The 23,104-nt window shown below is 44.1% G+C and overlaps 1 protein-coding gene across 2 annotated transcripts in view; it reads right to left on the bottom strand.

Annotated features, from left to right (window-relative positions):
• The window catches only part of KCNH5 (potassium voltage-gated channel subfamily H member 5), a 160,954-nt gene extending 140,246 nt beyond the window's left edge, over positions 1-20,708 (bottom strand). Inside the window, exons 1-3 of one of the 2 annotated variants that reach the window (XM_075753351.1) lie at positions 20,428-20,708; positions 6,979-7,102; positions 397-503 (exon numbers count right to left, since the gene is read on the bottom strand). In XM_075753351.1, coding sequence (XP_075609466.1) covers positions 397-503; positions 6,979-7,102; positions 20,428-20,644 — 448 coding nt within the window. In that variant the 5' untranslated portion in view covers positions 20,645-20,708. Of the gene's footprint in view, positions 1-396; positions 504-6,978; positions 7,103-20,197; positions 20,345-20,427 lie in introns of those variants that run through there. The other variant, XM_075753352.1, reaches the window with a different exon arrangement.
• Positions 20,709-23,104: the final 2,396 nt, after the last annotated feature.

The raw sequence follows: 23,104 nt of genomic DNA on the forward strand, positions 1-23,104 counted from the left end.
CTGCCGGGAACATCCACTCACGGCAATCAGGGTCTGGGTTCTCACTTGTGGAGGCATGGGGGTGTTTCCTGAGGAACGTGGGGGAACCTCATTCAGGATTTCTTTTCACTTAACCCAGTCAGTTTCCCTTCAGGGAAACAATCCTCAAAACTAAATATATTTTGGAAAGAAGGAGTCAGACTAGAGACAGCAGGGAACAACTACTATTCTTGGCAATCTGAACACTTGTCCTGAAAAAAGAGCTCTTTTCTTGAGTTGTCGCAACCAAAATACCCATTTCTTCTCCAAATCTTGCCCCAAATTTATCCGTATGTCAAAATGAAAATTTATTTTGGTCTATTATATACTTTAAATATGTATTATCACTCCCAACACTGTACACAAATATATACATACTGTTTTTCTTGTAGAGGAGAATTTCAAAGCAGTTTGACTCATAGTTGTCGAAAGTCTGTCTGACTTTTTCAATGGTCTTCTTGTCTGTCAGTTCACCATACATAAAACTGAAAAAGAAAAAAGGGTTCTGTTTTTTCTAGACACGCAACAACTTTGCTACAGTCAACTTAAACAGCATAAGCATTGGAGATGCTATTTCATAATAGTGTAAATTATGATTTACACTTCATTTAAATACTTAGTGTGTCACAAGGAAATCTACAGTAGTGAATAAACATGACCACCTTTTTACTGTAAGTGACAGCAAGTAAATCTACTTTAATGTTTCATTAAGTACTTTTTTGAGCATATCTTTAAGGATATATGGCTAGAAAAAGAGCTGATAGCCTATAAAACCATTATTGCCACAGCTGCGGGCTACGAGAATGTTGCTGTCAAAACAGAGAAAACTGAACAAAACTCTAAAACCTCCCAAATTTTGTTCAATCCTCTTGAAAAGGCTTCTGGAGAAAGAATGGAAGCTATTACAGGTAAAAGCTGTTGGCTGAATCGATGGCTACAAATCTAATCTTGTCAAGATGCATCTGGGACAATAAGATAATTGGAATCCTTTTACTAAATACCGATTACAAATAGAGGTAGGATTCAACCAATGAGAAGTGATGACTGTAATTCTCTGAAAATTCAGCACAGAAGGCAAGTATATGAGTTGTTCCAGCGTAGCTACATCTGCACTCTACCAAACATAACCAAATTCACCTTCATTTTTCTTATTGTGTACTGTATTTCTTTAATATTTCAGTGAAAATATGGAGAACATTTAAATGCTTTTGAGAGTCATCCCTCTCCAGACTATAAAAATGAGAATATAAAAATGAAATTTTAACTCTGCTATTTCTTGTCACTTGACCATCTCATCTTTGCATTCTTTTCCAGGTCAGACTTTCAGCTGGTGTAAGCAAACCCAACCCCCTGACCTTACTTGTGAAAGCCTTTGTAAGGAAACAGCCAGGCTTTTATTGTCATTCTTCCCTGAATTAAAAATAAGCGAAGACCACTCTGTGCAAACTCCCAATTACAGAACTGAAGGAAAATGGAACATGGGATAAAAGCTTTCAGACACTTCGATGAATATACTTTTAATTGATCAGACTTTTTTTTTTTTCTTCCATTCCTTTGTTCACAACCGGTTTGAGCTTCAGCTGAAAGCTACAACAGACAACCCTGAGAATATGAAAGAGAAAAGCTATCAGCGCCTCTGTGGTTTCAATGCAGCTTCTCTTTTATTGATCAACAGACCTCCAAAGGTTCAATAAACATTTATTTTATGTCTACTGTTCTGAAAGAAACGATAAAACAGCATAGTGGTTAGTGACTCGGCAAGCATTAAAATACTCAATGAAGGCCAGACCATGAATCTTTTCTTTATACAGCCAGCCAAGGGAGGTAAAGGGGCAGCTCCCAGAATAAGGTGCTGCCCAGCATGGGCGATGGAGGCAGATGTGGGGCATCACAGTCACCACATCCGTGTGTCGCTACAGGCGCTTCTTCACTGGTAACGCAGGGAGAGCTACTGATAAATGACACGAGTGTTACCTTTGGGATAGCAACGTAACGGAGACGCCACTACGGCGACTGACGTCGGGAAATGGTTTTACCAGGGCACGAGGCTTCATTAAGGTACTGCTTATCATTAATGTACACAGCCCTCTTTAGGAAATGCAAAACACAGCCTACTGCTCATTTTCAAATGACCTGCCTTTCCTTCCCAAGTTCAGCTGATAACCTTTTATACATTTACATGTGAGATGACAACAAAAAGAGTTTGATTTTGTTTTTTATCTATGCCTTTTTTAATGCACTGATGAGGTAAAGCAGATTGCTCTCCTGTCTGCAAGACAAAATAACAGTTTTCACGTAGCCTGTTGTGCAAGTTAATTATCTTCTTTTTATTGTTTTCTTGAGATTTAAAACAGTATTTCTCTTAGTCCTGAAGGAAAAAATAACAAGAATTTGTTGAAGTGCTTGACTTTCCATGGCTTATAATACAGAAAGTCATCATTAATTAGAGTTAAAATGACAAATTGTACTTGGCGTTCTGAGTGGTGGACGATACCAGTTAGCACTGCCGAATACAATCAGTCACCTTTATGTTTTAAATTAAGAGCAGCTTATTATTGCAGTAAACCTGTAATACTCAAATCTTACATTATTTTCACATATAAAGAGATGTTTTAAAGGTTTGTGGAATAATAAAAACATTTTTCAGAAGGTGATTTTTAACAGCACTGAAGAAACCTGAAAGCCACTCACTGTATAAGTTATATAATATCTTTGCTTATCACAGGTTTAATTTAATTTAGTCTGTCCTATTTTGTACACATGGCGGGACTCCTACTTCTTCAGTCAATCACTCTGTCTTTTTCTGCCTCATGCTTTTTGTTATTTAGTGCTTGTCGAGTGCCTTCAGTGCAAACTGTACAAGACATAAATATCAAAACCACCCTGCTACTGGGAATCTTACTACCTAGAAAATAGACTTATCAAAGAGAAACAAGACTTACTGAAACACTCAGAGAAAGGCACAATCTTAGATATTCCCCATCTCGGAAACCGACCATTTGTCGTTACAGATGCCTGGGCTGCCGCCTCCCTTTGAAAGCATCCCTTGGCACAGAAAAGCCCCATCTGAAGTTTTGTATCTGCTCTTCTGTCCTTTGTCAGGAGCCGGAGCAGTGGCATCAGAAGAGCTCCAGGTCTGCAGTGCATGGCAGGGTGGTATTTAACCGCTGTTTGTGAGGAATTACCCAGGATAGAGGACAGGGGAAGCACAGATATGATCCTTCATCCAATTTGCAGCTCTGTTCATCCAAAAGCGTTGGATGAAAGGGCATCAATTACAAAGGACAAACATCCACCCAGGAAGAACAGCAAACACAGATACACATCAATAGCTTCAAAACTTTGCAAGTTAAAGAGCAGGCACCATTTCCAAGGAGAAACGGTGCAGCTCCCTGGGTCCCACCGATGTCTCTGCAAGGTTTCCTTGCACAGCTCTGGCAGTGAAAGGAGGTCTCCTCACACACGCAAAAACCAGGTCACAGAGGTGACACCCCAGTACCAAATCTAACTTTCTTGCAGTCCAGCACACTGTACCCATCAAGGAAAAATCCCATTTCTTTGAACACGGTGGGAATGCTGCCATTAGCTTCACTGGAGCCAGGATTTCACTCGCAGGCTTTTTTTAATCCCACTTGTAATGGCAGTAAATCAAAACAAGGGAGAGCAGAGATGCTGACTGGAGCTCTGCGACTGCCTCGGTGGAAACGCTACCTGTAAACAACCGGTTCAGCACGGAGATCCAATTCCATCCCCCTGTAGAGCTGGAAGGCAGCACACAAACAGGGCCCAGCAGCAGGTTTCCTCTTGGAAAACAAAACCAGCAAACCGCTACTCCCAGCCCGGCACGAGCCTCTCGGGCACCAGGAAGGGTAAGCAAAGCAAAGCCTGGAGCAAATGCCAGGTGTAAAATGCCAGGGTAGGCCCAGTAACCAGCCACTCAAAGGGTGCCTGCTCTTCCAAAGGCTTGATGAGAACACAGAGCTGAACTGAGAAGCAACAATATTAGAAACACTGATATGACTTGCAGCATTAAACTGGGGTTTAATGTTTTACAACTGTTAGTTAACACATTCATGAAGACATACATTGTCACGACTGCAGGCAACTGGGCACGAAACAAGTGGTTTTCCGGCATGCTGGTTGATCTACTGGTGCACCTCCAGGCAGGGGTTTGTGCGCGGTTAACTGAAGGTGAGACGTGTTGCAATTGCTGATGCCCTGTTCCTCCTGGACTGTCAACTCGTCTTCATTTGGCACAGCAACGCTTCACCAACACACAAGTTCTTCCACTGAAAAATCCTGTGCATTTTCACACTCACTTATACCACTTATTCTGTATATCAGCCCCAGCTACACATGCACCTTTGGGTGCCACGTGCACCCAGAAAGAACACACATTGATTCCCATCACGTGATATTCACACAGCCCGACCCCCGTGTACACTGTGCCTTTATATAGTGCCCATGAAACTAGGGAGACTGGTCCTTCTACTGAGGTATTTCTAGGTGATTTTCTTGCCAATGGGCACATTGTTGCTGATTAAAAAGACAAAAAAAGTACAAAATCAAAGGGATTACCAGCTTGTCAGAGGACTAACTCATTGCCTGAGCTGGAACAAAAATGACTTGCACGTCCAATCCCTTCAGTTGATCCATCCCTCCCTGCGATCAGTATCAGCCAAGACCACCTCAGACTGAATATAACGCTGACATATGAGCAGCCCCAATGTGGGGCATGGCGTGGGACAGACAGAAAGACAATATGGCGAATACTCGCTGGAGTAACCAGGAGAAAAGCATGGGTGAAAGCTGATTTGATGGCACCATACCTTGTAGGCAGTGGCAAACGGATCAAATATTGCAAAATTTATAAACTGCCCTTTATCACCCTCATGATCAGTAACAACAATAAATTGAATCACAGCCTAGATTTACATTGTTTGTATCTGTGTATTTCTCTTTGGTTGGATTTTTGGCACTAAAAAGCTGTAAAAACAGACCCTTCCAAAACCTGCAATAAACGTGTGGCACTCTTATCCCAGAGCACTTGCCTTAGAACAGTAAAGCAAATATTATATATAAAAGTAATTTTTATGTATAATGTAACATAATCTGGGCATAACATAGCAAATCTGGACTGAGAACCTGATTCAGAAAATAATGTAAATAATAGCCCCAGATATCAAAAAGCTCCAATGACATTCCTCTGAGTAAGCCCAAGCAGACAGCATTGGCCTTCAAGACTACCTTCTGTTCCACAGAGCTGCACAGCTCTTCATTAGAGAGCAGCTCCAAAGACATTGCTCTGGAAGGCTACCCATTGCATGTCAGACCATGCTGGAACCTCTTCAGCTCTCCTTTAATCTGCAAAGACTGGGATGTCTCCTAAGAAGCAGGAAACATCGCACTGCATATATAACTCCGCCAGCTAAGACTGAGACACAAAAGAAGTACTAGCCATGCTTTGAGTGTAGAGAGGCCTCTCCAAAATCCACAGATGGATGTATAGAATGAAGATTAATGGGGGGGGAATAAATCTTTGCTCCCAATTCCATTTTCCACAATAATTCCTCCATGAATTTGCAACTGTATGATTCACCTGTATGATCTACTTGAACATGGTCAAAACAGGATCCTTACGAATGGTAACTAGAGCCCATCACATTCACAAAAAGCACTCACGTGCAATAAATGTTTTGGTCCCTTCAGTATTTGAGGCACAGGAGAATCATTATCATTGCTAAACCTTCACTTCCTGAACATCTCCCTACAATCCCATTCTATATTTGTAATTAATTTAATGTGCACAGACTATAAAAGGGCTGGCAGACTTACGCAGTTCAATATACAGGGTAGCAGAGAGCAAAGGGGAAAGCACGTATGTGTATCTGGGACAGCTGTGACGAGGCTATTTCCTTCAGCCCCACTGAGTATATCGACTCTGTTGCTACTGTGTGAATGAATATCTCATTTCAGCAGCACGTGCCCATCCCTTCTCCACTGACCAGTAGAGGACACCTGGCTGCACAGAACAACCCTGCACCCCCAAAGCTTCCTCCCCTTCCCGGCAGACGAGAGCAGCGACCACACATCAGCACGTGCTGCTTTTTGGAGTAGGTGATGAGTGACATCCAAGGACAGGCTCGCTGCCCGCCCCGCTCCTGCCAGCTGAAGCATCAGCTGATGATCAGTGTCTGGCAGCACCCGTCTCCCAAAAATCATCACTGTAAATACGCAGCCCCCTCCTCCCAGTACCCTGGAGGTGGTCGCGCCCTGAACGCATGAAGGCAAAACCTACACAAACTTATATCTCAGCCATTCCTTCTTGCCTCTGTCCCTCGTTTACTTTGCTCATCCGCACACGCACATGCACACGCATTAGGGATTTAGTCTTTCCCCAAAGCATCTCCTTTTAAAGGAGGCAGCAGACAAGGTGCAGACGCACGTCTAATCATAAATCACAGCCGCCCGCTCCTGAAAGACCACCAACAAAAGGAAAAAGCCATAAAGCTGCAATGCTTAGAGTAAATATATCATCAGCTTAATCACTCTCCTGGGAATAAAGATGCATTTTGCACATTACTGTGCTCTGTGTCTCTGTGTAATAACAGGGACCAACATGGGCTACAGAATAGCCCACTGCCTCCTGGCATGATAACAGGCGAATTAACAAAAATCTAGTAAAAAAAGTCTTTGAAATATATTACCCAAAACCCCACTTTCTTTATTGAATCATTAGCTAGAGAACATTCATACTTATATGAGCCAGGATAAATTTCAAAGTGCTTTACCATGTCCTGGATAAATTGCTGGTTTCATTAATTTAAAGCCTGTTTCAATACTTTAATTCCTGCAAAAACAATGCTTTTCTTACATCAGTCCTTTTCCAAAACCTCACTGTTTTTCCCAGCAGATTATATTTTTTCAAGTGCATCGAGTGGCAACAGACAGTTAGCATACCTGCAAGTGCTGCTCTTCTGCATGACGTCAGCTCGATGATATCCAGAGAGTTTACAAAAACCGTCATTACTATAAACTACGGGCCAGTCCACAATCTGGGCATTTCCCAACAAAAAACTGGATTCTGAAAAGAGAAAGAGAAAAAGAGAGAAAGGGCTGTTGTCAGTGGTAAAGTACATTTAAATCCTCTGTGTGTTACACAGCAGATACAGAGTTATTTATGATGGTAACTTCTATTGTGACGTTTCAGAGGGAACTGAAATCAAAATGGGCATCAGAAAAGAAATTGTGATGAAACAGGGTAACTCCTAATAACGTAAGTTGCTTCTTGCCTCCCAAAACACTGATATAACCATCAGTGCTTTAGCAATTCAGAAAGGATTCATTTATTCACAACATCTGGGCAAGGTATCAAGTTTGATTTTCATTTTATATGTATCTTGAAATCAACCTTAAATTAACTTGCAAACTGAGTTTCAAATACTGAACAGTATGTGTACCTGAGGCTGATGACGACTCTCTTGCTTAAGACAAGTAAATGTCTCCTCCTGGCAGGTCCCAGTCCGTTTTGCAGGACACAGCCAGCATCCCTGGGATGAGGGACAGAGAGTGCCGGGAGCCGCTGGAGAGGGACCAGACGTGCCCATCGCATCTCGTGGTATGCCACGAGCCACGCCACGGGCCACATCACGCCTCGGAGCGTGGATATTAAGTGACCCGCGTGGAAATTCAGCACGATCGGGGAACTGATGAGTGCCAAAGGGACTTACACATTGAATTAACACAAAACGGATATTGAATTTCAGTGGCAGTCTATCAAAAATGCAAATAGGTGGGTTTGGTTCATCCTAGTAACATGCATCCATTGCTGCAAATACAAAATATGGGCAGGGAGTATTTCTAGGAGGCTGAACTCAGCTTTAAATGTTGCTTCAGTCATCTGTTCTTTCAGTCAGTGCCTACAGTTTAAACACACGGACTGGCACCAACACGTCATGAGTTAGTCCTAAAATAGTTTTATTCACTAGTTTGGAAAGATTCTACCATCCCTGCTTTTAGCAAGGCGTTTCCAAAGAAGGAAATACCCATTTTGCTTAAACACAATGGTGTGGGATTTTAGGTTCATCAACACTGTAAACATTCCTAATTTTGTTTCAGAAATAATATTCTCACTTAGTAGAGGTTCTCAAATTGTAGTCTGTGATGATCTTTGGAGTTTTCTTTATTTTTACTGTTAGTTTTCAATTTCACTTTGACTGCAGCTACGGAACTAACTGCTCCCATTCACTGATGCTAAAAAGCTATTAAAATATAGCTATTAACAATCACTGCTGTATAGAAATTATAGGAAACGTTCCTTTCAGCAGTTCTTGTGCGGGAAAAAAAAATTAAGGAGATTTTTACAATTTTTCCTCGTAATAGTCAAAGAATGGTTACGCCAGTTACTTACAGACATATATTCAGGTGCGCACATTCATTTTCACATAAAAGTGACACTGGGTTTGCATAAGCTACACATGCCCTTCTCAGGGAATTTGGAACTGTGACTGGATTGTACATTATGCAAACATTATTCTGTTGAACAAGGAAAGTGTACTGAAAAAAATAGTATTTCTTTCTTTTTTTATTTATAAGCATGAATTTGGAAAAAAAAATAATCTGGAGGTTATTGGATTTTCTATGGAAAAGCAGATTAAAAAATATTTAAAAGACAACCAATGTGAGAAATAGAAGTTTAGATTTTGTGAAATCTAACACTTTTAAGCTCAAAAAATTTACCTGAATCCATCACAAATATTCTTTAGCCTAAACGCCAGCTTTAAAAGTTTGCTTTCCTACCCAAAGGGAGATGCCCTCGCTACGAGCAGCGGGAGACACGGAGCAAAGCCTGAGCATTACATAAAATGTCCCTGGCTTTCCGCAGCCCTTTCCGCACCGGGGACTCAGCCCAGCTTTCCTCAGCACAGCGCAGACACTAACACAGGCGACATCCTAACCCCTGGGAACCAAAGGGTTTGCAGGAGCACATCCCGCTGCACTGATGTCCCCCCAACACCTTGCACCTTCTCCAATTTGGAAAAGGGGAGACACCACCAGCACCCTAAACCCGCCGGGCTCCCCCCATGGTGGCCACCCTCCCACCACCACACCCCAACAGCTGGAGAGGATGGGAGCGTAAGCGATACTTAATTTCCCATCCCGCAGGGAAAAAAACCAATATTACAAGTCCTCTGGTTAGATTTGGAAAGAGATTTCTTTCTAGGATTATCTTTCACCAAAGTTTTGCTCACATAGCAAACCTGCCCGATGAGAGACTGCAATACCAAACTCACTCATGGGTGCTGTGCACATCTGGGTGCTCCCCAGAGGCCCACAGGCCAAAAGCAGATAACCCTGTTTCAAAGCCTGCCCCCCCACCCCCACCCCCACCCCATCCAACAATTTTGATTGTGTATTCCCACCACGTAACTGTTTCAGGACACAGAGTACCCAGCAGAAGACACGTGTTGCAGCCAGCAGCCAATGTATAGCATTTAATGGTTGTCTTCTATGGATTTTATACTTCTTTACACCTGAGAGTCTCAAAATACTTGATAAGGCATTCACTGAACTGATCAAATTCACCAGAAACTTGGGAGGGAACAAGACATAAAGCCAAACTATTGATAGTTCAAAAAAAGTTAAAAAAAAAAAAAAAATCCCATAAAATTAGAAAAAAATAGAAGTGTCTTTGTAGATACTAGTATTTGTAAGGTTAGATCAGATATACAGCATATGTACTAGAAATTTGACCAGAGGTTAGAATACGTTTTGGTTTGTCCCCATGAATTTTCCTTTACTTAATTGACTTCTTTTTTACCCTTGTCTCCTCAGCAAATATGGCTTATTCATCCATGCTCAGCACGTGAATATGTATGTGTGCGTCCTATTCCAACTGGGGAAAAATCTTAACTGCGGGCACAAAGCCATAGGAATCCATGTTTCATTAATACTGCTGCTCGGTGAGCAGCTTGATAAGATTTAAGGAAGAATGGGTCAGCACCTGACCCTGGGGTTTTATTGTATACCCAAGTCTCAGTATCCACACGACTCCATGGCTACCGTAGATTTTATCAGGACTCATTTTATTTTCTCCAAGACACATATTAATTCTTGCCTATTTCTACAATTTCTCCAGATCAAAACTGCAGGTAGATTTAATTTTACATTAGCTAGTCCATACCCAGCTGTAAAGACACAAACTACGTATTGGATGACGGGACGCTTTGAGAGAACCTCCTTTTTTTGGCCATAATTTCCTAAAATTGCAGAGTGAAAAGCAACACAGAGGAGTTTTTGCATCGAATTCTCTGCTGTGATTCCTTGTATATTCTCCAACATGTCTCCATTTTGGATCCTAACCTTTGTCAACTGAGACTCCTTGGTAGAGCCAGCCTTCAGGTTTCTAGGAGTTTTGTGTAGTTGAAGAAGAGACTGCTTTATATGACATCATCACCACTAACCACTTGTGAAAATCCATTTCTGCAGTTACCTCCCCTGAGGATGGGTCCTAACAGCCAGTACTGGACTAAATCCATCTGCATGCCTGACTTCCATATTTCTACCACTCAGTTACATGGTTTCCTTGCTAAGAACAGTCAATCACAGTTGCGTCTTGGGTTAAGATTTCCATCAGTCTGACGATGGCAAATTCCACTCTGTTCAACTCCTAGTTGTCTGCTTGAACCAGGTGTAAGAGACAAGGGTTGGAAAAACCTCTCCCTCTCCAGTTGCCATAGAGCAGCCTAACACCAAAGACAAGTCTGTTCCTTTCCAAACACCTGGCTGGGCATTCGTCCGGGCCTCCTTTGCCAGCAGCTCCAAAACAAGGACCCTCAGCCAAGGGTATCTTGATGTCCCCCTGTGCCCTGCTGCAGTGTGGTGAAGTCCCACAGCAGCCTCTTGGCACAAGTCAAGTCTTCATTCAAGCAGATCAGGTATAGTGAAAGACAAGTGTGCTACAGACCTGCCTGCAGGCTGCCAACTGACTTGCTCCTTCTTGAGATACGTCCATACTCATTGCACACAACAGGGAGGAAACCCACCCAGACCATAGCTGTTCACTCAGCAGCACAGGGACGTGCCCCACCGGCGTCGCTGCAGGCAAGCACTGGGTACACCTCAGTCATCAAATCCCAGGCTCACCCCTGGTTCTCCTCTTCCCCTGATGGCCCACAGTCCACATTGTAAAAGTCCTTTGGCTCACTCCAAAAAAGATCTTTGATACGAACTAACCACAGTCAGTCTTTTCTGAAGCATGGGCATGAGCCCTGCAATGCCACACATCAAGGACTGCCCCCACCCCAGGGCAGATGCCTTCTGCAAGACAGACTCAGACTCCTTTCATGGGAAAGGCAAGCTCTCCTTGCCTGCTGTCTTCAACAGATAAGACTGGTGTTTTGCACCTTCTTCAGAAGAAAAGGAGCCAGCAAAAGGTCTGCAAATTGCAGGGTGATGAGCATAGCACGGACACCAGCACTGGGATCTCCACAGCTGCCTTCCTGTTGGATTCAGTACACAAGAGCTATACTCTGCAAGCTAGTTTTTTTAAAGAATATATTATGTTGGAGGTATTCTCAAGGATAAGTATTTCTTAACAGAATTTAGCTACTAATAACTGGAAAACACCTAATTCAGCCACTATGCCTACACCAGAACATCTGAATTTACTCAGTTTTTAAGTATACCACGAATTCACTGAAAGAATTCTATCACAACTGAGATTGCCAAGGATAGCCAAAGTTATGGATGGCAACACATAAATACAGCTCGCATTCCGCAGTAAGACACCGGTAACTAAAACTTATGCAATATCTGTGCTGTGGCCCAGAAAGGAAAGTCTTCTCTCTCCATGTACAGCAGCACCCAATCTCACAAGTATTTTACTATGGAAGCTGGGAACTTGTACCCTGGTCTGCTGGACATTGGCCATTGCTGAAAGCAGGACAGTAAATCTGACAGACCAATGGTCTGATCCAGTACATGAAACTCTATGCAACTCTGTGGTGATAAAATTAACATCCAGCTAACTTCAAAACTTGTGTGATGATTATCCTGAAATGTCTGGTAATGCATTCATCCTTGCTCGGATTTCTCCAATGTACTGAAAATGCATTTCCACTTCCCATTTCCCTAGAGATAAAAGTCAATTTTTATTATTTCTAAGCTTGCGTTGATGTCATTGCTTCTACCATTCATCTTCTCCACCCATCCCCCTTTCTGATATATTGTGGAGAGCCTAAATCACAAATCTGTAGGTTGTATAAGTTCTGTGACTAGACATGTCTAAACACCAGTGTCTGTCTGTAAAAGAGCAGGGAAGCAGAGCTCAGCCAGGAGACTCGCCTGTCTCAGAGTTGCCAGATTCCTCTTAGAAAGTCAGCAGGCTTTTTATTAGCTAATATATCTCCCCTGTTTGCAAGGTTTAATACTGATGGCAAGGAATTGGGGTATTAGAGACATACAGTTAGCAAAATTTCAGGTTGGAAAACACAACCGAGGAAAACAATTGTTAAAGGCACTGTATTTGCTGTTGCTGCGCTTCTATTTTGTAAAAAGGCTCTTTTGTATAAAGGCAGCCTATGCTGTAGAGCAGCAAGCCTTTAATCTTACTCTATCTTGCAGTAGCTAATATTCAACACAGCACTGAGCCTTGTTTTGTTTAAAAAAAAAGAAAAAAACCCAGAAAGACCACAGTGTGCAAGCAATTTTTTTTAACCAACGAAATGCCCAAAGCAGTGTAAAATTCATGTTATGTAATCACAGGAGAGCAAGAACAGCTAATCATTCCAGGAGATATGCTTAGCCAAGTGAGAAATGTTGTCTCTAATCATCTTTTCTCAAGAATGCTTGGGTACCACTTGTAACCAAAATTGTTTGAATCGCCATTTCAGAATTCTGTATCATCCCAAGAAAACAGGCAACTAATCTTTTCAGAAAAGTCACCACTGAAAAGATGATTTTAAAAAATGAAGCAGTGGCAGAATACAAGTAATAATAATTATTATAATAATAAAAAGAAGCAGTGTTTCCATCTAGGAATAAACTCCTAACTCAAGCAACTTTACACCAAGCTGTCATTCCAAATTACCTCCCTCACAGCAGGGCAAGTGCAGCACAGACCTGACAGGCTCTGGGAAATGCCTGGAATTTGCCTTTTTTGCTAATGCTGTCTTCTAACAGCCCCAAACCACCTAAACTGCTGTCAGCTGACTCTCCTTATAACTACACAGGGTCAGCTTATTGCTGCAGTCTTGTCTAGACCATCTTGGAAAACTCATGGGGCTCCTCTGTGTGTGTGTGTGTGTGTGTTGGCGAGGGAGGTCCTAAAAATGTTCTCATTTTTTATTTTCTTTTAGCTCTCCTGAGCAAGCCTTGGCCCTAATAATACATATTTCCACTGGTGTTGTACACAGTGACTCCAACCGCACGCTCACGATGTTCTGCATCCCCACGGAATACATCAGGAAATCCAAAACCCTGTTAGAGGGCACTGCCCTCCGAAATCAGCCTCCGCGGGCGACAACATCCCTCCAGCTCTGGAGTCGGCTGCAGACAAACCACTGTGCTCGAAGCAGCAACCTCCACCGGCACTTTGTACGCCTTACTATAAAACCACACTGCTGTTTTCTAACAAAGCTCTTATTTCCCCGGTGTCTTTAAAGCATGCAAAACATCAGTGTCATCCAATTTATCTGGCACATTAAGCGTTGCTTGCCTGAAAAAAAAAAAAAAAAAACCTCTCAAAGGACTAACTCTTTACGTCACCTTTCCGTACCACTGTTGTTTTTATTTAATACTCATATTATGAAAATGCAAAGAGGGCTAAACCCAGAGAAAGATGCCACCATACTGATACGTGAAAATTATCTATTTCCTGCCCAAAATAAGTACTCCTCAAATAAAACAAAACATAAATAATCCAGCGTTGGCTGAAATATTAAATCCACGTGTAAGTCACTTAGCTGGGAACACAGCAGCTTTCAGCAATTTAGCAAGTGAGCTCAAGAAGAAAGATTAGAGTCCGCCTGGAACTTACCTCCTGAAAACTTAAAATAACTTTAATCATTCTGAATGTGAAAGCCCGCAAACAGTGTGGTCCCCTGCCTTTATTGTGGCACAATTTCATTGACCCCAGGAAGAGTTCTGAGTCGATAAGGACAAGAGAGCATCCCTATGAGCTGCCTGGGAAATGACATTTCATACAATTCTGATCACAGGTTCTCCCCCCCACGTTCATTTATCCTAGAGTTAAACTAATTCTCGCCTATCATGGTTATCTTCTAAATGCCACCGCTGAATGTGTTTTCTGTTAAAATTATGGAGAACACAACAAAGATGCAGTGAGACTAAATTTAAGCTGGAGCACACGGTAGCTCTCACTGAAGGCACACGGGCACCCTTGGGGAGCAACCAAAAATCAGATTTCTAGCTTTATACAAACAAGAGTGCATCCTTCACATTCCCAGATGAGAAAATCACGGTAAAAGTAGTTGTCCAGACACGAGGGGCTCCTCTTGCAAACACTCAGCCCTAAGCTAGTCCTGGCTGCGGTTTCACAGAGCCCGGCCGTATCTCAAAGCCCGTTTTGGCAGAGAATTGTCTGCCTCTCCCGTGCTCCCCTCTTCGTGCAAGCGGCTGAAGCAAAACTATCGGCAGGACGGATCCCAGCCCAGGACCGAGGTGCTGCTGTCATCAGACCCCCTCCCGCTGCCACACGTGGGTGCAGGATCAGGCCCTGGCTATCCGGGTTACCCAGGGCTTGGTGTTTAAAATAGCCAGTGACTAATTGTGCTGATTAAACAAGTATCAGAGTTTTGTGGGATTTTTTTTCCTGAAAAACAGGTCATTAGAGTGCTACCTCCAAAATCTTCTTCTATTACTTAATTTTAATCAAACCAGAAAATACTATTCCCTTAGCTGTCCAGGAGAATAACCTAAAATCCCGCTTAACCACTGAACAGTACCCTGTTAAACAGGCTAATTAAATGTATTTCCACAGCTCACTTAACTTCCTGGCATTATTCTTTGGCTGCATACTCCTTCCAACAGCAATAAAAAAAAACAAACAAAAAAACCCACTGGATGTTTACTCTAAAAAAAAAAAAAAAATCAATAATTTCATTTTTCTCTTCTCTCTCGGATTTAAACACTAACCTGGGAACGCAACAACTCTTGCAGTGACCTCTTGTGGCAAACGCTCAGCAGCGCTCAAGCCTCCCCCAGCAGAGAACAAGGTCTCCCCATCCCACCGCCCCATCCCACCGCCAGCGACACACACAGAAAGAAATGTTAGAAAGGTAGGATCCCTGATTTACAAAGCAGCTGATCAAACCTCAAGGAAATCCAGCTATTCCTTGAGCTGACGATATGGCATAATTTGGGCTCCTGAATTAACACAATGGTATAGAGGCGTAATAATATTTTTCTTTTTTTTTTTTAATAAACACATATAAAATAATTTAAAAAATTAGACCACGTAAAACTCTCCCAATATCAGCAGCAATCAGATATGCTTAATCTTTCAGCATTCAGCAAACCAACTTGAAGAGTAAGGAAAGCGGGGCGCTTGCAATTGAAATCTACTCACAAATGTCATCTCATAATGCTTCTTAGTGTAAAAATCCGCTTTGCATTGATGTGCGTATCAGCAGGCCGCCTGCAGTCAAAGAAATTGCACAAGGAACCCTCTGCCTTCGAATGCCGAAGCCCTAACGACATAAGCTCTTTGGTCATCCCTTCAGTAACTTCTTCACATTCAACTGAACTGGAGGATGGAAACTTTTGTCCCACAGTTTATAGTGTCTTTATGTAGAGATATAGGGAACTGCTGAGGTCCAGATTTTTTTTTTGGAGGATTTCCAATGACAGACATACCGTAAACTTGAAGTAACTTGCTTTAAAGAACTTTCTGCAGCATATGTAACTTAACTTGGATCAGATGAAAATGCAGCTTGTTTTAATTTAGGGGAGCAGAGCCTACGTGTATCACGCCCTGTGAGAACAATGTTTTGTCACCCTGCCTGCAAGACATCAGGTACGCTACATGGGCTAGTAAGGAGAACAGGAGAGACAATAGACGCTTTTATCTATAACACCAGTGTAATGAAAATGAAAAAGGTGTCTTAGCGCTGCAGATGTGACATTCATTTCCTCCCCCTTCCTGGGTAACCTGCCTTGACAACAGAGTCACCTGTGAAGAGGGCTGATGCCTTCACCCATCAAAGTCACGGGACCCAGCAGGGATAAAGCTCTGTCTAAAGGAGCTGATTTGCAGGAACGTGGCACAAAGCTGAAAAAGGCCAGGAATCAAATGCTAGCTTCATTACAGCTCACGGCAAAATCCCCATGTAAGCCTTATGGAGCCAAGATTTCAGCCCAATGCCAAAATACATTTGTGAACGACCTGAAAGATCCGTTTTTCTGAGGAAGCTTCTAAGAGTTATTGCACCAGAAACGATAACCAATAATGATGATTCTTATGATATAGATAAGACTATATATAGTCTTTCCCCAAATGAAGCCCCTCTTCCAGACTGTTAGCACTCCTTATTGCGTATTGCCGCAAAGTCCCAGAGTTAACCTTTTCCCAAACTCATCCTCTAGCACAAAAGGAAATTATGCCATTAACACAAGCTTAATGCTTTCGCTGCTAGAATATGTGAAGACGAACAGGTAAGACAGACAAATTTCTCTGCCCCTGTGCACGTGACTCAACTTGCCGGATGGCTCTGCACGCCGGCCAGGTCCGCTAAGCCAAGCCCTGCTCTAGAGACTTGCCCAATTCTGTACCCATCGCACCTCTGCCATGCTGAGCCAATGTCAGTACCAGCAGGAGCTCTGAATGCACTGAAGAAGACACCAATATTATTAGTAGTAACAGGCACAGAGTGCTGAGAACATCTTAGGAGAGAACATTGCCCTAAGGAAGACCCTTATTAAAAGTCCAAAATACTAATGGCAGTAAAAGGCAGTCACCTTAATGTGATTTAACCCAGTGCTCTCACAAAACACTTCTGCTTTCAGCTCAGCAAAACACCTGGTGTCCTTAAGATCTGGGGCACAGTCAAGGCTGTAGCAAGATCGTATCAATCTTTATGAGCCTCAGATAAGACCTTTACTTGCTGTGCTTTAAAAGAAAGAAAAAAAAAAAAAAATGATTGCAGAGAGTGCACTGAGATTACCCTGAAGATAGGCCTGTGTGTCCTGAGGGCTTGTCCCTTTTTACCAACCGCAGCAGTTGGTCTAAGGACAGAGCCCGCTTCTCCCCGCACACTTTGTCTCTCCTTGAGCGGAGCTCGGCTGTGGTGCGGGCAAAGAACCTGCAAAGCAGCTTAGAGGTTACCGTCCACCACCAAATGCTTTGGGAAGCACCTACAACGTGCTGCTGTCCAAAAAGCCAAGTACCTTGCTGCTCTAAAACACTTCACAAGCTCCAAGGTGTAAGGTCACCTCCAAAAGAGAGGTTCCTTGGGCAAAGGGACAACGTGGAGCCCTCCACGTCTCTTTGGCAGTCGTTCCCCTCCTTCCCATAAGCCAGAAGGGGAATGTCCAGCACAGCAGCCCAGACATCCCACCCCTCCATACAGAGGACGGAAGAGCCACGGCCACCCTGTCCCTTTCTGCACGGCTCTTCAACGTTTGCTCATGACTGACATCATGAGTGCTTTTCTCATAATTTTAACCTGATTTGTAGCCAAAGCTGGGGTGAAAAGGAAAGGTTCACAACATTCCTAAACAGAAAATGACTAAATAATGCTGAAAATTGAATATATGATTGCTTTTTAACACCAGGCTGGCCATCAGTCTAAGTCTGCACGCTGTGTTCCCACTATGTCAGTTCTGACTTTTCACATTTTAAAATTACTGCAATTTTGTCTATAAATTTTGTTATTCAGATCCATCTCTGGGAACTTTGAGTAATTTGTCTCCACCTACATTTCATTTTGAAATCATTGCTTCCATTTCACCTGAAGAAGAACCTATCTGCCAAAATACCTGTCTAATTTTTCCAGCTGTACCTGTTGCCCAAGATATTACCTCTATCAACAAAGCCCCTGGTTGTTAAGAAAAGATTTATGATGAAGAAGTGCAACAGGATTGCATAAGTGTCAGAAATCTCACAAGAAAGTGTTCTTTAACCAGGGAAGGCAATAGAAGGGCACTTTTTTTTGTGGATGCTGGAGATGTATTTTAAAAAAAACAATCATCAGTCTTTCCTTCATCCTGTTCCTCAACTTGCCAACGAAAAAATCTGTTGAAAACTGGTGAATCCAAGTATGAAAACAAATCCCAGCACACAGTCAGCAGACCAAATCCTTGCCTTGTACGAAGCACTGGCAGGAGATACTTGAACCAGATTTGCTCTATTGGATACCATTAAGTTCAGATTAAACAGTGCTGAATTGAGTGAAAACTACTATTTCTGTAAAGGACAAATAAAGTTATGTCCTGGATGACAAAAATAAGAACTAAATCACATTTCAGGGCACAGCACAGACCACTAACATGAGTTAAAACCAAATTCCCAATCCACTTTTCACTTTGTTGTCCAACGGGGCAGATTTGCCTCTGTAGCATCACGCTTAGCTATCATCGGTGCCAGAGAAAAAACACAATGAATGACCAGATCAGCATAATTTACGTTCCCAAATTAGACCAGGTTAAAAACTGGAGAGGGATACCTGCTTTTAAAGTATAATGTTCAAAAGCCTTCTGAGCTTTTCCAGTTTGTGACATCTCAAAGCTTTACTGAGCTTTCACCAGGGAGGACATGTGATTTAATTAGAGCATGATACAAAAGCATGGCAATCCCAAACCGTGTTCCCAGCTCTGTCACCAACTTGCCATATGACCTTGGGAAAACAACTGTGATGCCCTGAGCCCCCATTTACGCCACAGTTCGAAGAACAGGTTGGGAATGCCTCTGTGTGTCCTCTTCCACAAGGAGCTGTGAAGTGTAATTAAATTCCACCCAGCGCTTTGAAATTGTCAGAGGGAAAGTGCTATATAAACCCATATTAATTAAGGTTGCATTTAATATTCTGGTAAATAAATACACTACTGCGGGGAAACTAGCTCTTAGTGATCGTGCAGTTACAGAGCTTGACAGGGAGTCAGCTGCTGACCACAGAACTGACACAGGCAACACGAGAAGGAGGAAGACCCCCCCCAAAAAATGGCTGATGGCTTAACACAAGGCTGGCATTTTAACATAGAACATTTTAAAACAAGTTCTAGGTCCTCATCCCACTCCTCCTCCTGGGGAAGACAATGAATCACTAATTCACTACCTGCCACCAAAATCAGCTTCCAGCCAGCACACCAGACCACCTTAGTATGAATGTGAGGTAAATCCAGAATCGTGCAATAGAAAGGTGGAAGGGAACACTTTTCAGCACCATTTCACATCACATTAGTGTCTTGATTAATAATAGATGTGGCAACTTTTCTCAGTGCTCTGCTTTGCCCACCTTTCCCATTCACGTCCCCAGATGCACGCTGGCACAGCAGCGCTTTGGTATGCCAGGGTCGCCCTAAACTTTGGGCTGCCCAAGGAGGTATCTTCTAGCAGATGAAAAGTCGAGGTCTCTCACTAGACTTTGTGCAAACACTCGTATGTGTCAGTAGTTACGTGCCAGTGCAAAGACTACGTAAAAAAGAAAGTAACTAGCACAAGACTTGCCTAAAGCAGCATCCACATTAATACACCTAGAGAGACCGTCTGCAAGTACATTGTAACTTTAACAGAGCCACATACAGTGCTCTTGACCAGTGCTTTGCATTGGATGAAAGGGTAAAATTAACTCCAGCAGCAAGGAATAATTCGATGGCCACGGGTCCCAAACCAGTCCTGTAAATATCCACCTAACAGAGAAGCTGTAGATGAGCAACCGCAGACAGTTCTTACATATTTGCTCAGCCACAGGATTACCATTGTCCAAATCACAGTCACTCCCTCATCCTCCTGCCCCGCACCTTTGCCACAGACTTAGACGTGCCACAGAATTGCAGACTTTGAACCACTGAATGACAATACTTGCAAGCCCAATTATTAGAGAACTAAAGAACAAGGAAAAAAATGACCCAACAAGCGGAGAGGATACTAGAAATGTAAATAATGACTACTTATTTTCAGAAATGGCTCACAAAAACAAAAAAAACTACGAATTCATAGTACCGATAACGATGTAAGAAGTGAGGGGGCCAGGGAAAGGACCGCGGAGGGCAAGGCTCCAGCGGAGCCCGGCGGGGCACGGCAGACCCCGTTCCTTGAAGGCACCGCTTTGGCACCGACCCACCAGCGTGGCAGCGGGCGCGGCGGCTCCGCGCTCCGAGGGATGGATGGACGGAGGGATGGACGGACGGAGGGATGGACGGACGGAGGGATGGACGGACGGGATCTCTCACCGCTTGAGCGCCGGACAATGTTCTCCAGGAAGGTGTTCTGCGGTGCCACCAGCCCTCTCTTGCCCCCCGGCATCCTGCAGCGCCGGGCTCCGGGGCCGGGGGTGCGCGGCAGCGGCGACAGCGGCGGCGGCGGCGGCGGCGGGGCGGGGGGGGGGGCCGGCGGCGGCTGGTGCGCCCGGTGCCCGTGAGTCGCGCAGGGGCGGCCGCGGCCGCTCATGGTAGTGGCGCCCCCGCGGCGGCTGCAGCGCGGACTGGGGCCGCGCCGCGCACGGCGCCGCCGAGCGCCGCCGCCCGCACCCCCTGCGCCTGCGCGCCCGCCCCGCCGCGGAGCCGGGCCGCCCCGGGACGCGGGGGGGGGGGGGGGGGAGGTGGAGGAGGGCGGAGCGGCGCGGAACGGTGCGGAACGGCGCGGAAGGGAGCGGAGTCCGGCGGGGGTGCGCGGCCCTTGCCGTGCCCCGCCGAGCATCGTCCCCTGGCTGTTCCCGAGTCGGGCCCTCGGGGAAACCCCTTCGAAGTTTTGCTCTGTCCCCCGGAGCGAAACAAACCAAAAAACGCCCTAAGCCCCTGCCTTTTCATCTCCGCAGTGGTTTGTAAGACAGCATTCCCGTGTTCTCCGCGGCTGGGGTTTGGGGAAAACAGACTATGAAATGCTCGACGAAGGTGGCTGCATTTTGCCCGCAAATGATAACCATAAAGTGCAAGGTAACATGTAAAACACCAGCCTTTCGTGAAGCCATCAACCATTTTTTTTTTTTTTTTTTTTGAGGATTCCTCCCTCTCCCAGTGAGAGCAGCTGTGAGGGGGAGGCAACAGGAGGCAGACTTGGGGCTGGAGCCCTCTTTTCCATCATTTTGTTCAGGGACCCAGCTCTGCCGTGCTGCTCCGGTGCCGGAGCCCCAAAGGAGCAGATGAGTCAGTGCAGTGAGACACCACACGCCGATTTCTGTGTTAAGCTCTTCCCTACTCTTGACCCAGCCGCCTCTCTCCCTCCAGCCTTTTCATCACTCGGGCAGTGTCTTTTAAAGGTACGGACAATAAAATCCTGGAAGGAATTTCTCCACCTATTGCTTCTGCCTCCGTTAATTTTGCATGCAGCTGCAGACTTAGGATCGTAGAAGGAAACAAGAGATGGAAAATAGCTGATTGTGGAGGCAGTCCCTGCCAGGGCAGGAGCGTTCCCTGCAGAGCGCATCCCGGTGTGCTGCACACTCCTGCCGTAGCTGGCACAAGCAGCAGTGCTTCTCCCAGAGGACACTATTCCGCTGTGGAAAAAATCTTCCCCCCCCCCCAGCCTGTTTTCAGCACCTCCTCCTTCCCGTGTTTTGGGTCTCAGTCCAACAAGTCACGCTGAGGTCTTCTGCTTAAAGTTTAAAATGCATGTTTAAAAGGTCTACCACCCCGGGAGCTGCTGCAGGAGCAGCTCTTCCAACCTGGTGCCAGGAGTGCTCGGGCAGCCGCTGAAAGGAAAAGGTCCGGATCTGCTTTCATTTAAACAAGTACAAATCAGGAGCAGCTCCATTACAATCCTCTTGTGAACGGCGTTAGAAAACTAGCTTGAGAGGTGAACCAGACCCTATTTGTCAAATACTTAGCCCTCGCAGCTCTGAAATCTTCAGGGCTTTCCTTGGAGTGGGGTGGTTTAAAAGATGCTCCTGCAGAGCCCTGCCCCAGGGAAACTTGACTCCTGGTAATTGGGGAGTGGACTGCAACACCTTCATTTCTTTCAAGTGAGCAGAAGCCATATAAAAACATCTGTGCACAGGCAAATACAATTTGAGTGATCTATCTGTACAGTGTTGCCAGGACCTCTGCTCCCCAATTCCATCTGTTCCACCTAATTTGAATTTTTCTACTCATTTCCCATCCTTGTTTTGAAACCTCAATTTGCCTACTTACCACGCACACACATACACACATTTTTGTAATAACACATCAAATCCCCTCCTGTTTTACCCTTTCTACTAAATTCCATTGTGGTGTGGCAGTCATGTCCAAGAATCACGTCATTCTCCCAACTTCCTCTCCTCAAGTTCAGATCTCACTATTAAGGTTGGCTGCCATATTTCCAGTGGCACTAATTAAACAACAGGTTATGGAGAGGGACAAGCTCCAAAACCGTATCTCTAAATGCCACAGCTCTCTGGTGTGTTAGAAAGGGCAGGACATGTGATGGGATGCTTGCCTCCCGTCGAGCACTTACATCGATGTAGCAAAAAACTCTGGAGGACACCTCTTTTTTTCCTGAAATGCTGGGTGAGGCTAAAGATAGCCTTGAAAAGAAGAGTCTGGTAAAGAAAGCAAACTGGGAACCGCAATGAGACTCTTGTCTTCTTTTGGGGATCTTCAAATTGTGCTTGGAAACAGCGTCAAGGCACCATGCAGGAAGCTGTCAGAAAGGTTTGAGGTCAGTGTAAGTAAGAAAAAGGCAGCTAAGTCATTTCTTTCCAAATCAAAAATATCCCAGTCTCAACCAGCTGTTCTAAAATGTGGCAGAAAATCCACTGTGGTTTAAAATGTGCTTTTTTTTAATCCCAGAATAGGTAAATCAATACAGTTTGAATTTTAGGGAATTAAGTAGTTGTTAAAACATTTTAAAAACATGTCTAAGCTAAATGTAATGACATTCCTGATTGGAGATCAGAGGATTCCTAGTCCTTCTTTCTTCCCAGCTTTTAAA

This window comes from Balearica regulorum, chromosome 5 (genome assembly GCF_011004875.1).
Source record: "Balearica regulorum gibbericeps isolate bBalReg1 chromosome 5, bBalReg1.pri, whole genome shotgun sequence".
NCBI classification, from domain to species: Eukaryota; Metazoa; Chordata; class Aves; order Gruiformes; family Gruidae; genus Balearica; species Balearica regulorum.